The sequence below is a fragment of the Syzygium oleosum genome, unplaced genomic scaffold, assembly GCF_021117445.2.
Source record: "Syzygium oleosum isolate NSW1041296 unplaced genomic scaffold, Sole_v2.1 Sole_v2.55, whole genome shotgun sequence".
NCBI classification, from domain to species: domain Eukaryota; kingdom Viridiplantae; phylum Streptophyta; class Magnoliopsida; order Myrtales; family Myrtaceae; genus Syzygium; species Syzygium oleosum.
In genome coordinates, this window is record NW_026607539.1 from 117,579 (window position 1) to 134,728 (window position 17,150).

The 17,150-nt window shown below is 39.9% G+C and overlaps 1 protein-coding gene and 2 pseudogenes across 1 annotated transcript; 1 reads left to right on the forward strand and 2 right to left on the reverse strand.

Moving 5' to 3' along the window:
• Window positions 1-1,273: 1,273 nt before the first annotated feature.
• Window positions 1,274-7,451, reverse strand: LOC130136930 (uncharacterized; annotated as a pseudogene).
• A 306-nt stretch (window positions 7,452-7,757) lies between these two features.
• On the reverse strand, window positions 7,758-9,359 carry LOC115687725 (uncharacterized). The gene is made up of 2 exons (XM_030613381.2): window positions 9,019-9,359; window positions 7,758-8,238 (listed from the first exon to the last, which is right to left on the reverse strand). Exons 1-2 carry the CDS (start codon window positions 9,341-9,343, stop codon window positions 7,874-7,876), a joined length of 690 nt encoding a protein of 229 aa, XP_030469241.1. The 5' UTR covers window positions 9,344-9,359; the 3' UTR covers window positions 7,758-7,873.
• Window positions 9,360-14,023: 4,664 nt separating this feature from the next.
• LOC115687763 (uncharacterized) lies at window positions 14,024-14,744 on the forward strand (annotated as a pseudogene).
• Window positions 14,745-17,150: the final 2,406 nt, after the last annotated feature.

Consider the following 17,150-nt stretch of genomic DNA (forward strand, 5'->3'; position numbering starts at 1 on the left):
GTTGATAGTTTGGTCAGAAGCCGACCTTTAAAAACTGAAGCGGCGGAGCTCTGTGTTAACATATTAGCTGTTGGAGTAGGTCTCTTTCGGCCACCTAATCTCGCGGCGACTTTCTGCTTTCATCTTTACTTTTTGTGTTGCCGAGGCCATTGACATGTCGTAAGTGTGGTAAAGTGATTGCTGTCATTCAGGAGATCATGGGTTCGGTTCACTGTGCGAAAATTTAAAAATGAATCTACACTAATTGTTTTGTTTTTTTGGCTTAATTCCCTAAAAAATCTCCAACTTTATATCTAGTCTTAATTCTATCCCGAACATTTTTTTTATCTAAAAAACCCCCAAATTTTTGGTCTAATCCCAAATCTATTCCGAACTTTTTTTATCTAAAAAAATCCCAACTTTAGGCTCAATCCTAAATCTACCCTAACCTTTTTCGTTTCTTTTTTTGTCTAAGAGAAAAATCATACATTTTTACTTTAGTCCTAAATCTGACCCCATTGGCCCTTGTCCAAAAATCGCCATTAGTCAGCCCTAATTTTCATATCCTAAAATGGGGTTAATGAAGCCATCAAGTGTTTGATTGAATGTGGCAAATCCTGTGGACGGTTCCTTAACCGATACCAAAGGGACGAGATTGTTTGTCTAAATTTTAGTAAATTAATGGTGGCGAGAGTTTGGATAACCCTTTGTCATAAAAAGAAAGTATTTTCCATCGCATGCAATTTGTAGACAAATAAATTTCATATCAAAGAGGATGAGAAAACAAAGAATCTTAAGAAGATGATATTGAGAAAGAAAGCTTCGAACAACTAAACGAATTGGGTCCTGTACACAATGTTTTCGAGAGCACTGTTTTAACTATATCCATTTAAAAATCAAAATGATTTTCAATGCGTTGATTACGCATAATACGAGATAGATAGACGATGCATTTAGGAAAAGAAAATTTTCAAATGATAGTTGTATGCAGGCATAACACAAGCACCTCAGGCAAGTGATGGAGATTGTGCTGATGATTGAGATTATCTCCGAATAGTTATCTAATAAAGCCTATAAATAGGCTGATATATTCTTCATTAATATATATCGAAATATACAGAAATTTCCACATTTCTTTCTTCCGCTTTATTATTCTCTAAACTTGGTATTGAAGCCACCATTAGTGAAGAAACCTAGGTAGAGCGGACACCCAAATAAGTAGAGTAGCACATCATTATAGCTCCATTGTAATGTGTAAGGTAATATTCGTTTAATCACTCCAATTCATGGCCAATTAATTTCCGTACTCATACTCGCTCCACAGTCAATCAACCGTCTTCCCCAGTACCTGCACAAAGAAGTCATTGCTATAACCATCTCTCATCTTCTTGTTGAGTTGAGCTCAGCGACAAATCCGCCTCTCAAACTCTCGCAATAGTCCAATAAATAGGCCGTGACCGCATAACCGTCGTCCCGATTTGTCCCCGATCCCCACTTCAGCTGGCTCGCTGTCGCGTAATTAGCCTTTAAGCACACGAAATGCGCGGCCCCCTCGACCAATCCCCATGCTTTTCCCTTCCCATTCCATTGCCATATGGGCGTCATCTCGTGGTACAGCACCCCGTTGAAATCCTCCTTAATGCCGCCCTTGATGTTTTTGAGGTAGTTTAGGGCGCCTATGTTGACTTCGTTTTTGCTCGCGTATACGATTCCAATCGTAGTTATCGATCACTAGGGTCGCATGGGCCACGTCCCTGCGGTTGGCCTCGGAGGTTTGTTGGAACAGCCGCCATACAAAGTTGGTGGCAGAAGTCATGGTTTGCGGGGCATAGTCGTCGCCGAGCTCATTCACGAAGCTGGCCCCGCCTTCGATGTCGGGCACCGTGTTGGAGACTATGGATGCGAATGGTAACCATTCTGCTCCAGAAATCAAATTCTTGCCAGAAATTGATTTCTGGAATTCTTCAGAAATTGGAGGAGAAATCTGTTTGGTAAAACATGACTAATTCTGCTCCAGAAATTGATTTCTGGAACAGAAATCTGTTTTGATTTGTTGATTTTTTTTGCACCTAAAAAAATTTAAATTTTATTCAAAGTGGGTGGCCACAGGTATTATAAGCCATTCTGTAAAGTTTTGAAATTTTTTATTTTTGAAATTTTTTTTGGGCACCTAAAAAAAATTAAATTTCACTCAAAGTGGGTGGCCACAGGTATTCTAAGCCATTTTGTGAATTTTTAAATTTTATTATTATTTTATTATTATTTTATTATTTTATTATTATTATTTTATTTTTTTGGACACCTCAAAAAATTTAAATTTCACTCAAAGTGGATGGCCACAGGTATTCTCAGCCATTATGTGAAGTTTTGAAATTTTTTATTATTTTGATTATTTTTTTGGCACCTCAAAAAATTTAAATTTCACTCAAAGTGGGTGGCCACAGGTATTTTAAGCAATTTTGTGAAGTTTTGAAAATTTTTATTTTATTATTATTTTTCTTTTTTTTGGGCACCTCAAAAAATTTAAATTTTACTCAAAGTGGGTGGCCACGGGTATTTTAAACTATTCTGTGAAGTTTTGAAATTTTTTATTTTTTTAATTTTTGTTTTAAAAATTCACCAAATTTCATATTTTCCCGAAATCTGACTTTTTTTTATTTTGTGGAAATTTTTATGATTTTTTCTAGAATTTTTCAATTTTTATGCATTTTCTAAAAAAAAAATTATGAGAAAATAGGGAGAATGCACTCCGGAATCAAGAAGCTATGAAAAGTAACTTCTCTTTTTCTTGCCAAAAGCTCATTCTGGAATAAAAAATGCATTCCGGAATCAAGAATGCATTCTAGAATTAAGTATTTTTAACAAACGCATTTTTATTCCAGAATGCAAAAATCGCTCCAGAATGCATTCCAGAAATTTTTTAACAAACGTCATTTTGTTCCGGAATGCATTCCATGCGCACCCTATGTATTCCACAGCGTGGATTCCTTAGAGTGGTGATGAAAGAGAGGTGAGCCCTGTTATTGTCCTTACGTCGGGTTCTTCTATGATGTTTTTGCATTGTGGTGGATGTGCTTATTTCGCTCTTATATAGAAGGGCCATGCTTCGAGAGTAAACCACAACTTTTTGTATAACTCAGACAACCATCTTTAGAATTTGGTTTTGGGACTGTTTTTCAGTAACTGAGGCTTCATAAGTTCTATCAAAATCAGAAGTATGGTCCAAAGAACTTAATGTAGTAGAAAAATGCATATCAACGTACATGGGATATTAGTAGACACAGATGGTGACGCAGAGAGAAGCGTAAATTTGGAACAACTCCAAAAAACTCGAAATTTTTATTCAATAATACTGTGCTCTTGATTACAAGACGGACATCTTATATATAGAGATAGGACTCCTAATACTAATGGAAACCGAATAATTAAAGAAACTCGCAATGGTAATATAGAACGCCAATGATAAATGGTAATATAGGAAATCGCCGATAAATGATAAAATAATATAGGAAATCGCTTGAATGGTTGTTTTCCCCAAAATCAGAAAAACTGCCGAGATTTCCGATGATTACGGCGATCACATTGTTCAAGATAATCACAGCTAACTCGTTCTACATCATTCCCTCCCTCTTCGGAAAAACTCGCCCTCGAGTTATGATCAGGATAGAGGGGTGTATCAGAAGCATGATACTCAAATAAGTCTGCCACATTAAATGTAGGGGAAATGTTGAGATCACCCGGAAGTTCAACTATATAGGCATTGTCGTTGATCTTCTTCAGGATGCGGCAAGGACCAATCTTCTTGTGCTTCAGTTTATTATAGGTACCTACAGGAAAACGCTCCTTTCGTAGGAAAACCATTACCTCATCGCCTACCTCAAAAATTTTCGAAAGTCGCCGTTTGTCAGCATCCTCCTTATACTTTGAATTACTCTTTGGTCTCAAAGTAATTTTAGTCCTTTTCCACACAAAAGAATACGTATTTTCCCTAGCTCGGTGTGTAGCATCAACATCATATTGCCATGGTCGACCCAGTAAAACATGACACGCATCCATCTCCACAACATCACAGACAATAGTATCTTGATATGATTTTCCGATTGAAATAGGCAAACGGCATAATTGGTTTACCTTAAGTTCTGCTCCCTGCGTATCCACCCGATCGTGTAGGGCGCGGGATGCGGCTCCGTCTTTAGTTGCAAGTGATCCACCAAGGCCTTTGACACTATGTTCTCGCAACTTCCGCTGTCAATAATGATATCGCATACTTTGTTGTTGACAGTACAGCGAGCGCGGAAAAGCTGATTCCGCTGGGTATCTTCTGTCCGCGGAGTAAGCAATAGACGACACACTACACAATTAACTTGCTCACCCACTTCATCTTCCACTCCCACTTCTTCTTCCTTTTCCCAATCTTCCTCATGCACATCTTTATCATGTTCAACGATATTGGCCATTCTACGACGAGGACAATCGCTGGAACGATGGCCTAACTCGTTACACTTGTAGCACCTGATCGGTTGGGGCTTGGCATATGGATTCTGGGTATTATAATTGGGAGTGCGATTGTTTGTTGCGACTGCTTCCTTAGGCGTCCCACTAGTACCCCCTGGAACTCGGCTCGAATCAGGTGTTTGTTGACTAGAACTTGCAATATCAGGCTGTCTTCCTTTCCCGAATGACCCACGACCCGAATAATTGCTACCACGAGTACTAAGGCTAGTCCTCTCCAATTGCACCTCAATTTTTCGCGCCATATCCTGGGCGTCTTCGACAGAGAATAGTCGATGCAAAGAAACCCGATCCTGAATATTAAGTCGCAAACCATTAATGTACCTAGCAGTTTGTTGTGCCTCGGACTCATCCAGGTTATTACGAGCGGAGAGTCGAAGGAACTCTTCCGTATAAACTTGGACCGATCTATTCGATTGTCGGCAATTTTGGAATTGCTGAAATAACAGTTGCTCATAGTCCGTTGGGAGGAACCTCTTCTTCAACTTCTGTTTCATCTGACCCCAAGATCGAATAGGAGCCTTGCCTTGTCGACGTCGCGTCAATTGAGTTTGTTCCCACCAAGCTGAAGCGCCACCCTTCAACTTGTACGCCACAAGTTTCACTTGGCGATGCTCGTCAATATCCATAGCGTCGAAGAATTTCTCGACCTCCCAAAGCCAATCAAGGAAATCTTCAATATCCAAATTCCCATTGAAAGTAAGGAGATCTACCTTTAGTTGATATTGCTCAGGATCTCGTCGATATCCTCCCTGATGTCGATTCCCACGAACATGCTCCTCCTGGAGTCTCCTGTATCGGCGACCACCACGAATCTGCATCTCCTGAAAATCATCGTCTTCGTCTTCCGTATCCTCGACATAGTCTTGACGCCTATGTTGGGGAATTCCTCCACGCCCCATAGCATCTTCGGGATCACGAACGACAGGAATTCGCTCGGCCGGAAGAACGCCAGGCGCATGGTTTGTGGACAAACGCTGGATGGCATCAAGGATCTCTTGAAACCTCCGATCGGTTTGATCCACAAACTGATTGAACTCAGCCCGCGTAATAGGCTCGTTCTCACGGCCCTCAGCAGCGGGGAGATTGACATTCACGTTATTCACCATCGTCACAGGAGAAACCTGCTCTGATACCAAATGACGCAGAGAGAAGCGTAAATTTGGAACAACTCCAAAAAACTCGAAATTTTTATTCAATAATACTGTGCTCTTGATTACAAGACGGACATCTTATATATAGAGATAGGACTCCTAATACTAATGGAAACCGAATAATTAAAGAAACTGCCTGAATGGTAATATAGAAAACTGCCTAAATGATAATATAGGAAACTGCCTTACTGGTAATATAGGAAACTGCCTAACTGATAATATAGGAAACTGCCTAAATGATAATATAGGAAACTGCTTGAATGGTTGTTTTCCCCAAAATCAGAAAAACTGCCGAGATTTTCGATGATTACGGCGATCACATTGTTCAAGATAATCACAGGCTAACTGTTCTACATCAGATGGACATTATAAGTATAAGAAATTTAAACCTGATATGACAAATAAACCGGTTTACCTAGATAAATGAGCAGTGGGTGATGGGCCGTTACTTTCATTGTTAATAATGGACCCTCACCATCTCATTTTCCTATATATTATGGAAAGGGTGTCTCTAGTGTCTGTACTATTAACCAGATTTCGAACCGTCAAATTGAGGTTGGTTGAAACTTCTAACACTTAAATTTTTGTGACGCACATTGCAAATTTGGAAATTTCTCTAGCACCCCCCTGTTAGAGATATTTCCGTGTATGCATCTAATATATGTGTGCTCATATATCTTAGACATCAAATCATATGGACCCCATATGATATGTCACGTGGTTTCACGGATAAGACGTGTCTACGCTTGGCTTTTTATTTCTCTTTCAATCCGAGCAGAGTGAAAATTGTTGAAAAGGTTATAATCAGCTCCGATAAGCAGCCCAAACCCAATCGCGACACGACATCAAAAGTCACTAATAAGGTTGATCGAAATGAATACAGTGCACCTATGCTGTTAGTGGGAAATAAAGCAAGCCGATAGATTGGATTAAAATTTAGGGACTATGGTGTTTCCATCAATCTTGATCGAAAGGAGCTCTCTCTTACTAATCTCTTATTCGTAAGTTACATATTAACATGTTACCGTCCAGCACATGTCAACCCTAATCTTAGAATTGTGAGTAGCTTTCCAAGCTCAGAGAGTATAAGGGCGTCGTTGAAATGTTGAAAAAAGCTCAACATCTGTACCATTTCCTTGGGAATATGTCGTAGAAGACAAGGAAGCCACGAGCAGGCCCCCGGTGATTTGAATTGGATCTGTCGGTTACTCACCGTGCTCTGATTGGGAAGCTTTCGGAGCCTATTCCCTGTTAAAGATGACATTTGAACAGTTCATCACGTCTTATCATCGTGTTCATTCTGTTTCTGTGAACCTATGTAAGCCAATTTAAGAGGACTCGTAATATTAAATTTCACATAATTTGATATCTCACATCAATTGGGTCAAGAGACAGGTCCACGTAAAAGTCGAGAAAGACTTGACTCACAAAAGTCGTCTTTTGTTGGAGATGGAAACTTGCCACATAGGCTCGGATAGGTACGGCTCTTGGTAGACTTCTATGATGACGGAGGGGGCTCGAATGTTCTGGACCATGCATCCCATTGTGGGATTATCGATGGGCGGTACAAGCTAATACTAACAAGCACGCCAATGGTTTAAGTGGAGGATCTTGTGACACCCTAAGTGCTATGGCCAATGACTGAGGTCTTATGATATTATTTCATAAGCAAGAATCACCTCCAAATGATTACCATCTTGCCTTGTTACTTGCATAGTTCCTTTTGAAATCTTGACCAACCTGAAACTGGCCGGGTTGTTGCAAACCTCTGCATTGTAGCTTCTCGACCCCCAATGTGCCACCCATCGCTATATCAAAAACCTATATCTCTTTCTCTGTGCACGCGCATGTTTTGCGGCCGAAGCCAGTGCTAATTTGGCAGTCATTCGTGTTCATAAAGTATGCTTTCATAAATGGAAAATGATAAGGTTATCGTTATAGTCTCTGGGGTAGCATGCTTCTCTATGTTCATCCCTTACATTGCTCAATCTGCATCACAAGTATATAATATCGATACTTATTCACTTTGGTTTAAATATTAAAACAATAAGTTACAAGTGTATACATTGAGACGAGCTAAGAAATAGACCATTCCCGATACGAGAAAGGAGCTTAGGCAAGAGATGTTTTATTCTTAATTTATCACTCAAATCCATGATTTATTTGACCTATGAAGGTTTTATTCTCATGGATAGTGCATAGAACAAGCTTTAGAAACAGCAACACATCTACTCAGCCGCCCCTCCGAACCGGGCCTTGTACTCGCTAAACAGTTGATCGACCGTCCTTCCTAGCAACTGCACGAAGAAGTCATCACTGTAGCCATCTCTCATCTTCTTGTTGAGCTCCGCCACAAACCCGTTCCTCCGACTCTCGCAGTAATCTAGGAAATAGGCCGTCACGGTGGAGCTCTCGCCCCAGCAGTTCCCCGCCCCCCGCCTGGGCCACGTCGCCGGCGCTAGATTCGCCCTCAGCCTCACGAAATCGGCGATACCCTCGATTACTTTCCTTGCGCTTGGGTTCCCTCTTCCGTCCCACTGCCACACATGCGTCATCTCATGGTACATTATGCCGGTGAACTCTTCCTTATCACCTATATTTTAACAAATTTTCATTTCATCTCCTATATAGAGAGGCTAAAGTACTTTATAGTTCTGTGCACCAACAATGAAGAAATTAATATCCTTAATTAATGTTATCTAGATGACAAAAATCGCTATAACAAAATGAATACTACTATGGGTCGTTGGTAGCACTTAAACAACGTAATTGTCAATATCGTTAGCTTTCTTTAACCTAAAAGAAAATGAGAAGAGAAAAAATGTAAATGCTAGGGTTAATACCATGAAAAATGCCAAACTGGTACACCTGTGACAATTTTATCCCAAACTAATTTTTTGACCACAAAAAGCCTTAAACTGGTACACCTGTGACAATTTTACTCCAAACTAATATTTTGACCACTAAAAACCCCAAACTGATACATTTGTGTCAAATTTACGCTACATTAATTTCCGTCAAATTGGATTAATACAAAAACAAAATATCACAAACTGGTACACTTATGACAAAGGAAGGGTAAAACATAAAACTGACACATCAGTCAACTACCGCGTGTTATTTAACAAAGCAATTTACCAGTAAAATGTAACGGAAATAAACTGAGGGTAAAATTGTCACAGGTGTACCAGTTTGGGATTTTTGGTGGTCAAAAAATTAGTTTTGAGTAAAATTGTCATGAGTATACCAGTTTGAGGTTTTTTGTGATATTAACCCTAAATGCTAATTATCCTAGTCACATGGAATCTATATTCAAGCATAAAAAACCTCTGAATCTTTCGAATTCGTGTCTCTTTATGTCGTCACTCTTTACCTTGTATTTCCCTGACATAGTTAGCACTGAAATGGATTTCACTGCCCGTTGCGGCTGCTACATCGTATAAGTTATCAATGATTAACCTCACACGAGCCACATCTTTCCGGTCAGCCGCGGTCGCTTGCTGGAAGACCTGCCATATGAAGTTGGTGGCTGCAATCATGGTCTGCCGAGCGTACGCGTCTCCGATCCGATCTGCGAAGATCGCACCGCCTTTAGTGTTCGGGACTGTGTTGGAGACGGTGAATTCGACGGCCTGGATTTTACTTAGAGATGCAACGATTAGGACGAAGGAGAGCAAGAAATAAGATGAAAGAGCCATTGTTTTGATTATCTTGTGCGGGGGATCTCTTGCTCATGTTATGGATGCTCCTTTGGCACTTTATACACGAGGAGTTTCCCCACAGCTCACGTCAAAGGTCAGCGAAGGTTAATTGACTATTTGTATCTAACGAAAAATATCTCGTATAAACTCCTTCTAATGCATTAGTGATGTCTCACGCCCGGGGACGCCAACCAACCCTCGCCGACCCCGAACAAGGCTGCCATGCCCAGATCAGGAGTGGGCATTACGACCCTTGCTTGTGGCGGCGAGGGTTGGCAGGTGACCCTTGCTGGAACCCTCGCCAAGTTGGCGACGCCAACTCTCAGTCCAAAAAAAAAAAGGTAAGAAAAGAAAAGAAAAGAAAAAACAAAAAAGAATTATAAAAATTCAAAATATTGTTTAAAAATGTCCGCACCAGCACTGGCTGTGCCATGTAAGCTGGCTGGCATAGCGATTTTAGGTCAAAATTGGCCGGATTGACTCAATTGGCAAAATGTAAAAAGGTTTATGATCAAATTGGCAAAATATAAAAAGATTTAGGACCCAACTGGCACAATTGAAGACCTAGGATTGAATTAGCACAAATATAATAGGTTTGAGACTTTTTTGATGATTTTCTCTTAATATGAAATTGACTTTGAACTTGTAGATTAAACCTAAACAACATCTTATGGACTTTGTGCCCGTTCATGCATGTAAATCTATAGTCAAATGTATTTCTCCATTGCTTTGTATCTTGCTTCATCTATTATTAGAAGGATTTTCTTATGATTGATGGGTTACAAGTATGGACGTCTTTCATTTAAGTTCGTATATGAGTGACATTTATATGTATATCCCACCAATTAGACAACTGATTGGAGGAGGGAAGGTAGTAAAAGCACAACCCCAAATAATCAAATTCGCACATAGATCAGTTTGCTTATATGGGCAGCATCGAATTACTCGTATCTTCACTTCAATACAAGACAGAAAGGATATTCAATCAAAATGTTCATTTTCCTGTGGTGCCATGAACCCTAACACATCTTGATGCGTTCCGAGCTTTGTCGTCATGTTTTCAGAATTCTATCAAGTGTTCAAATCTCGTGTACTCTTTTCGAGCATGTCGAACGAGGAAATTTTTGGGCTTGGTTGTTGGTGGACTCTCACAATCTAACCCCACAAGGAATGTGTGATCTCTGATGAGACGTGTAGGAGATATCTGAGTTTGAATTGTCGTGCGCATATCCATAGAATATCAAAACGTTTGGTAACTATAGCTTAGAAATTTCAATGAGCGAGTTATCACATAGAAATTGTGATACCCTCAATTTAGGAGGTAATGTAAATTAACATCTGCAATTTATCTCTTTTGACCTGTTCATTTCATCAAATCCAAGAGCCAGATGTCTCATCTCTAGTTTTTCCGATTTCTTTTAAGTCTTTTTCCTTTCCTCGTTCATTTTTTTGATTCCCTTGTCTCCTTTGTTCTTTTCCCGATTGAGAGAGAGAGAGAATGATGGATGGCGGCGAGCGACGGGCAGCTGCAGCACGGCGCTGTGGTGAGTCGGCGTCGAGGAGGGTGATCGGTGAGGAGCAAATGCAAGGAGCGAGTGCGAAGGCGCAACGATGAGGAGAGGGACGGCGGAGCTGGAGCCCAAGATGGACGAGTGGAGAGAACAGAGGAGAGAGTTAGGGTTTTAAAGATGTACGTATTAATTCTCATAAAGCATAGGAGAGAATGCACCCCTAAGCCATTCTGGCCTATTATTTAGAAAAGGGATGACCGTAAAAACCATTCTCAACTTTGCTCTTCACATCAAATATCAAATACACTCACATTTGAAAACCCACATTTTGAAACAGCGAAACTCTATATCCAAACCCCTCTGCCACTCTCTTCCCATGCCCTGTCTCCCTCCTTACACGCAACAGCACAGCACCGCCAATCGGGAGACCCCCACAGCGTCGAGCCGCTGCTTGAAGCCACAGCCTGATCCCTACCCCGACCCCAACACCGATGCCAACACCGTCACCCTTGCTCGCCGCTTGCGCCCCTCTCCTTGCATCCCTCTATCTGTATGTGGCAAAGATCGTTTGCGACTCGCTGCAGTGATGCCACGTGAGCTCACCTTGTGCTTGCGGCTCATGGTTGTAAGGCTGTGTAAGCTTGAGGGCCGCAAGCTTCTGCTATAGACTCGGGAGACCATCGCGGCCTATGGCCGTGAGCCGAGAGGGCAACAATGACGCGTGAGTGGAGAGGGAGAGATGTGGTGGCGGGCGTGTCGGACTAAAGGAAGCCTCTGCAGTTAAATTACGTGCGGGTGAGAGATGCGGCTTGAAATTTGGGAGGGGCTAGCATAACGGTGGGGTTAAAGATGACGGTGTAACCGTCTAACGCCAGCCACAAATTTGTTTTGAGGAAACTGGAAGACTTCTTGAACAGGTTTCAATTTTTGACTTCTATGTTTCCCTTTTTATTGTTTTTTTACTTCTATATTTCCTTTGCAAGCTCAAATTTGAAGGCAAAATCAGAGGAGGCCCACTGTTCTTTTCACTATTGTAGGCAAGATACAATTGAATCTTCTAATCCGAAATTAAATCGTAACGAATTAAATCCTCTAATCCTAAATCCGCTAAAGTGAATTTTCTTTGATATAAAAAAGAAAGAATGATTTAAATACTGAAATATAAATAATCACAAATAAAAAATATGATGACTAACTAAAAAGAAATCATTAGTGTCATCATAAAGATCTATTAAATTTCAAAAATGAAAAAAAAGAAAAGAAACGTTAGCTTTGCAGCTAATAATGAAATCATTGTGTAATAAAATGACTTCTCATTCCTTTTGCTCAAATCAAATTGCTTTAGAAAAACTCACTGGTGACTTAAAATTAAGACCAATGATATCAGTTATGCATAAAACAAGAATGTTTTAAAGAAACAAATCAAAGTAATAATATTCAAGAACATTGATTCTATGGGCCCTCTCCTGATTTTTGTTTCTAAATTTATATTTCAGTATTTAAATCATTCTTTCTTTTTTATATTGATGAAAATTCACTTTAGCGGATTTAGGATTAGAGGATTTAATCAATTATGGTTTAATTTAGCATTAGAAGGGTTAATTGTATCTTGCTTGCAATAGTGGAAAGAACAGTGGGCCTCCTCTGATTTTGCCTTCAAATTTGAGCTTGCAAAGGAAATATAGAAGTAAAAAAAAAACAATAAAAAAGGGAAACATAGAAGTCAAAAATTGAAACCTGTTCAAGAAGTCTTCCAGTTTCCTCAAAACAAATTTGTGGCTGGCGGTAGGCGGCTACTCCGTCATCTTTAACCCCACCGTTATGCAAGCATTTCTCTTGAAATTTATTGTAAAAAGTGCAGATGATATTTGAAGGTTTCGAAATGTGAGAACTGTATTTGACATCAGAAATAAAGTTGAAGATGGTTTTTATATTTTTCCTTACGAAAGTGTGGCTGGCCTTTCACACACACGCAAGCAAACCCTAGTTTCAAACTCTCTCGTTTCTTAAAAAGCCAATTTAAACAAAGGCACCGATTTAAATCAGATTCCTCACTCTCCAGGTACAATTCATCATACCACAAGGTGTGATCAATTCCATGTTTGGCTTGGGCAACCTATCTCAGTTCGTGCTTGCGCGTCAATTTGATCACAAGGTTAATTGGGTATTTCATAAGTCTGGTGTGTATCTATTATAAGGTAAGTTTTCTCATCATGAAAAAACATACATTGTGATGAATGTTGGACAAACTTATGTATTATAAAATTCCTCTAGATTAATGAGACCGAGCTTTGGCTAAACCAAATAAACTTATTACTCGACAAAGCAAATTATGCAATTTTTAGAAAGAGATCGCTAGTAGATTCAGAATTTCTCTTCTCTTTCGCTGGAATAATGAAATATTATATGATAAATCAATACCGTTATACAGAAGAAAAGAGGGGAAGCCCCAAAATCAAAGCCCAGTTCGAGAGGCCTAAGCAAAAAAGGACTGTCCTTGCTCAACTTTCGATACATCATCTGTGCATTATGAATGGAAACTTCTTTTGATGTGGATATATTTACCAAGATTAGCTCGTATATCGAAATGATAGATTAACTCATAAAAATGGTTAAAATGAGGACTCCAATTATCAATACGAATGGACATCACGGAGTATAGACCGAAAAAAGGAATGATTAAATGTTACGAATTGCCGTTCTACTAATTATTTATCGATAAATTTCCAACGTAGTGACAGTCACTCTAAGCCCTCTTTTAAGAATTATTTTAAAAATCCAAGAAAATACAACTCTTCTTTTTGAGTATCTTGATTTAGTTAAAAGTTTCGTAAGTAATAACCAAGCAGCGTCGAGTCGACCTATCCATTCCATTGGGGAAAATGGTCGCCTCTAGATTCCAAAATGACAAAGGATATGTAGCTGAGAAATACAAAGCCAACAAAGGACAACCTTTTTGCATGAATCTTACCAACATTTAGGCGAGTAACAACTTTGGGGGCCTCGCGATATCTTAGATCCTTGGTTTGAGCAAAAGGAATGAGAAACTTTGGGGACAACCTTCTTTTTTGTCGTTTTCATTAATATAAATTCTTTAGCAAGATCCTTGGTCGGGTACCTAATTACAAATTGACAAGCTCTTAAATCTTGAATTCGCCAAGAAAAAATGTCTCCCTCTTATATCTTGGGTGTCACCCTCCTTTTCCTAGTCACTTTCCCGCCGGCTCGCGCGGTGAAGTACCAAGTCGTCGACCGGACCGACTACATAACCGGATGCAACCGGTTCAAGACAGAAATCGGATCCTTCTACACTAAGCAGCTCATGAAAGCCGCCTCGAGCTCCATTTGGCTGACCTTCAACGAGTCGATCGGCGAGAGGAAGGACCACGACCAGGTGACGCTGGTCATCCGTGGCTTCCGTCCAGACCAAAGCACGCTTGTCTCGAGGACTTTCAACAGCACCATCCTGATCAACGCCGAGCACATCCAGAACTACTCCGGTGACGCGAGAGTGGAGTTCTCGGGAATCTTGTTCCACGAGATGACCCATGTGTGGCAACAGTACGGGGAACGGGAAGGCCCCTCGGGGCCTGATCAACGGCATCGGCGACTACGTAAGACTCGGGTTCGGGTTGGCCCCTAAGGAATGGGCTCGAAGGGGCTCGGGTTCACACTGGGACGAGGGTTACGCCATCATGGCCTATTTTCTGGACTATTGCAACGGCCTCAAGAATGGTTTCGTTGCCGAGCTCAATAAGTTGATGAAGGATGATTACAGCGATGAGTTTTTCCTGATGGTGCTCGGCAAGACTGTTGATGAACTATGGATGGACTACAAAAACGGGAGCTTGACTTACCGGAGGAGCTCTCGAAGGCTGAATAGATGATCAATCCCAAATACTCCGTTTAAGCAATAAGTGTGTGCAATAAGAGCTTGTAGTATATGTTGTGCTCCTAAGTTGGCAAAACGGCTTAACCGGATAAAATAAGACCGAGACATTTTCATGTTAATCGGTTTGATATATTTATATATATATATATATAAAATCCATTTTGATAGTCATCCAGGATTCACTGTTTCTTTTAAAGATAAAAATATCTTGAAATCTCTAACTCTTCAAATAAATACTCATAATTATTCAATAGCCGAAGGGTCAATTCCTACAGTACTTGTATACAGAGTTTATTATAAAGTAATGAATTCTGTCTTTGGTAGCAAATCTTTTAAACTCAATTCCAGAAGGGAAACTCTTCTATTACAAACTAATATTTCAAAAGCTAAAGTCACCATTCCTGGAACCATTGGAAATGTCCATACAATTTGTAAGAGAGAGATCGGGTGATAAATTGTGTTGACACTTAAATTTTGGCAACTCATTTAACTGACCATGTGCAATCTGCATCCAAGGGTTGTATTATGCAAATAAAATTCAAACCATTGGAAATGTCCCTAAAAGATTTAGATGATAACGAAACTAACTTCAAATATTTAATAATTTATTTATATCAATAGAGGCTCATATTTATGACAAGTGAACGAAGCATATCAATAATAAGTATCGTTTCATTTGAGGTGTGGTGGCAAAGACCAAGGTTGTGAAGAAAATCGTGATACCGAAAACCCAGCAATCATAATGACGAAGCCCGTTCCTTTGGAGAAACTTCAGCTTTGATAGAGCTCAATAAGCATCTGCAAAGAAATGGGCATCCGTCAGGACATTGGGAGAGTAGACATGATTGATGAGCACTATGACTTGACTGCTAACATCTAGCTAAGTTGGCGAATTATTATTTTTCATCTCGAGTTTAAATAAATGTACAAAATTCGATCCAATTAGGGGATGTAGATCAATTTATTAAACCAAATCTATTAGGGAAGAAATCCCAACACCCCGCTTTCCTATTTGAATTCCTTGTCTCGAGGGACACACACATTCACGTGATACATGGAAAGTCTCCTTTTGGCCTTTGAAGATTTCTTTCAAGCGAGAGAACTGGAGCTCTCCCTTTAAGACACACGATACAGCACTAAAGAAGAAAAGTCGCAAGTGGAGTTCTGTTTTTTAGCTGCACAGACTATACATTCAGTTGAGGTCGTTTTATTGTGGAGACATGAATGATTTAAGTCCGGAGGTAATTCTTCTTGATTAATTTTATCCAACAAATTGGTGAGGCTAAACACCATCGGTCTAAGTATAATCTAGGATTGAAAAATTCTTGAGCGCATGAGCGATTGTAACTTTATAATTCTCCGATCAATTAGTGAATTATATCTAGTGGGCTTCCTCAGTAAATTAGATACCGATATTCGGATCTAATCACGTACATTTTTGTATTCTTGATCACTCCATATTGATTTTTCTGATGATTTTATTCTCTCGAGTTGATTTAATTGCCTGATTCATTGGCTTTCGCATTATTCCACAGTAAATTCTTTGAAAACTACTGGTTTGCTTTGCATGTGCTTTTTACCTTTGACCCCACTAAAAGTTCTTGCTTATTGACATTGACCCACGACAACTCGTGTTAGGTTTTTGTGCTTGTGCCTCGTATTCAAATTTTTGCTTGAAACTCTTACGATTTCATGCATATTCAAAAGATGAAACCAAGAAAATATCCTCCATCAACTCGAAAATCAGTCAATGTCATTATATCAATGCACCCACTGACCTGCAGCGACCCTACCTGCAGCGGTCAACTCAAGCACGCATTTTTCTGCTGACTTCCACTCGTCGATTCATGCATATCGAGTCCGTGGGTCGACCCTTTCAAACACATGGAAAGAACCGTCGTTAAGGTTGTCGTAGATTGCCCAAAGCACAACATTGTTTACTATTCAGCTCCATTGACCTTTGTTGCTCATGTGCCTTACGCAGTTTGACATTGGCACTCATGCCACGTTATAGAAATGAAAGAGTTAGTTGGCACACGGAAAGTAGTGCAAAGGCAATTTTGAAAGAGGGGTCTCATGTAGATTCTTGATATCTAGTTAAGAATTAACTTTATTATAGAAGAAGAGCTAAAGCTCCTATAGGAACCTCCGCGACTTATTCGTTTGATATTCAGGGACGGTGGGCTCCATAAATGCGTTACTTATTTTAACATGTCGATGCCTGCCCAATTTTCCCCAAACCTTTTTCTTCCTTGGGAGGAGGAAATACCTTCTAAGTATTTTACATACCAGTGATCTCGAGTTCCGGCCATGGACCTAGATAAAGCATTTTAAGGTCATGCTTAGGACCAAACCCATGTTACATTATAAAAATGAAAAGGTTAGATGGCGTACGGAAAGT

Coding starts and splice junctions, on each gene's coding strand:
- LOC115687725 (XM_030613381.2), bottom strand. CDS start 9,343: ATGGCTCTTTCATCTTATTTCTTGCTCTCCTTCGTCCTAATCGTTGCA. Junction 8,239..9,018: donor CTATGTCAGGGAAATACAAG/GTAAAGAGTGAC, acceptor GTTAAAATATAG/GTGATAAGGAAGAGTTCACC.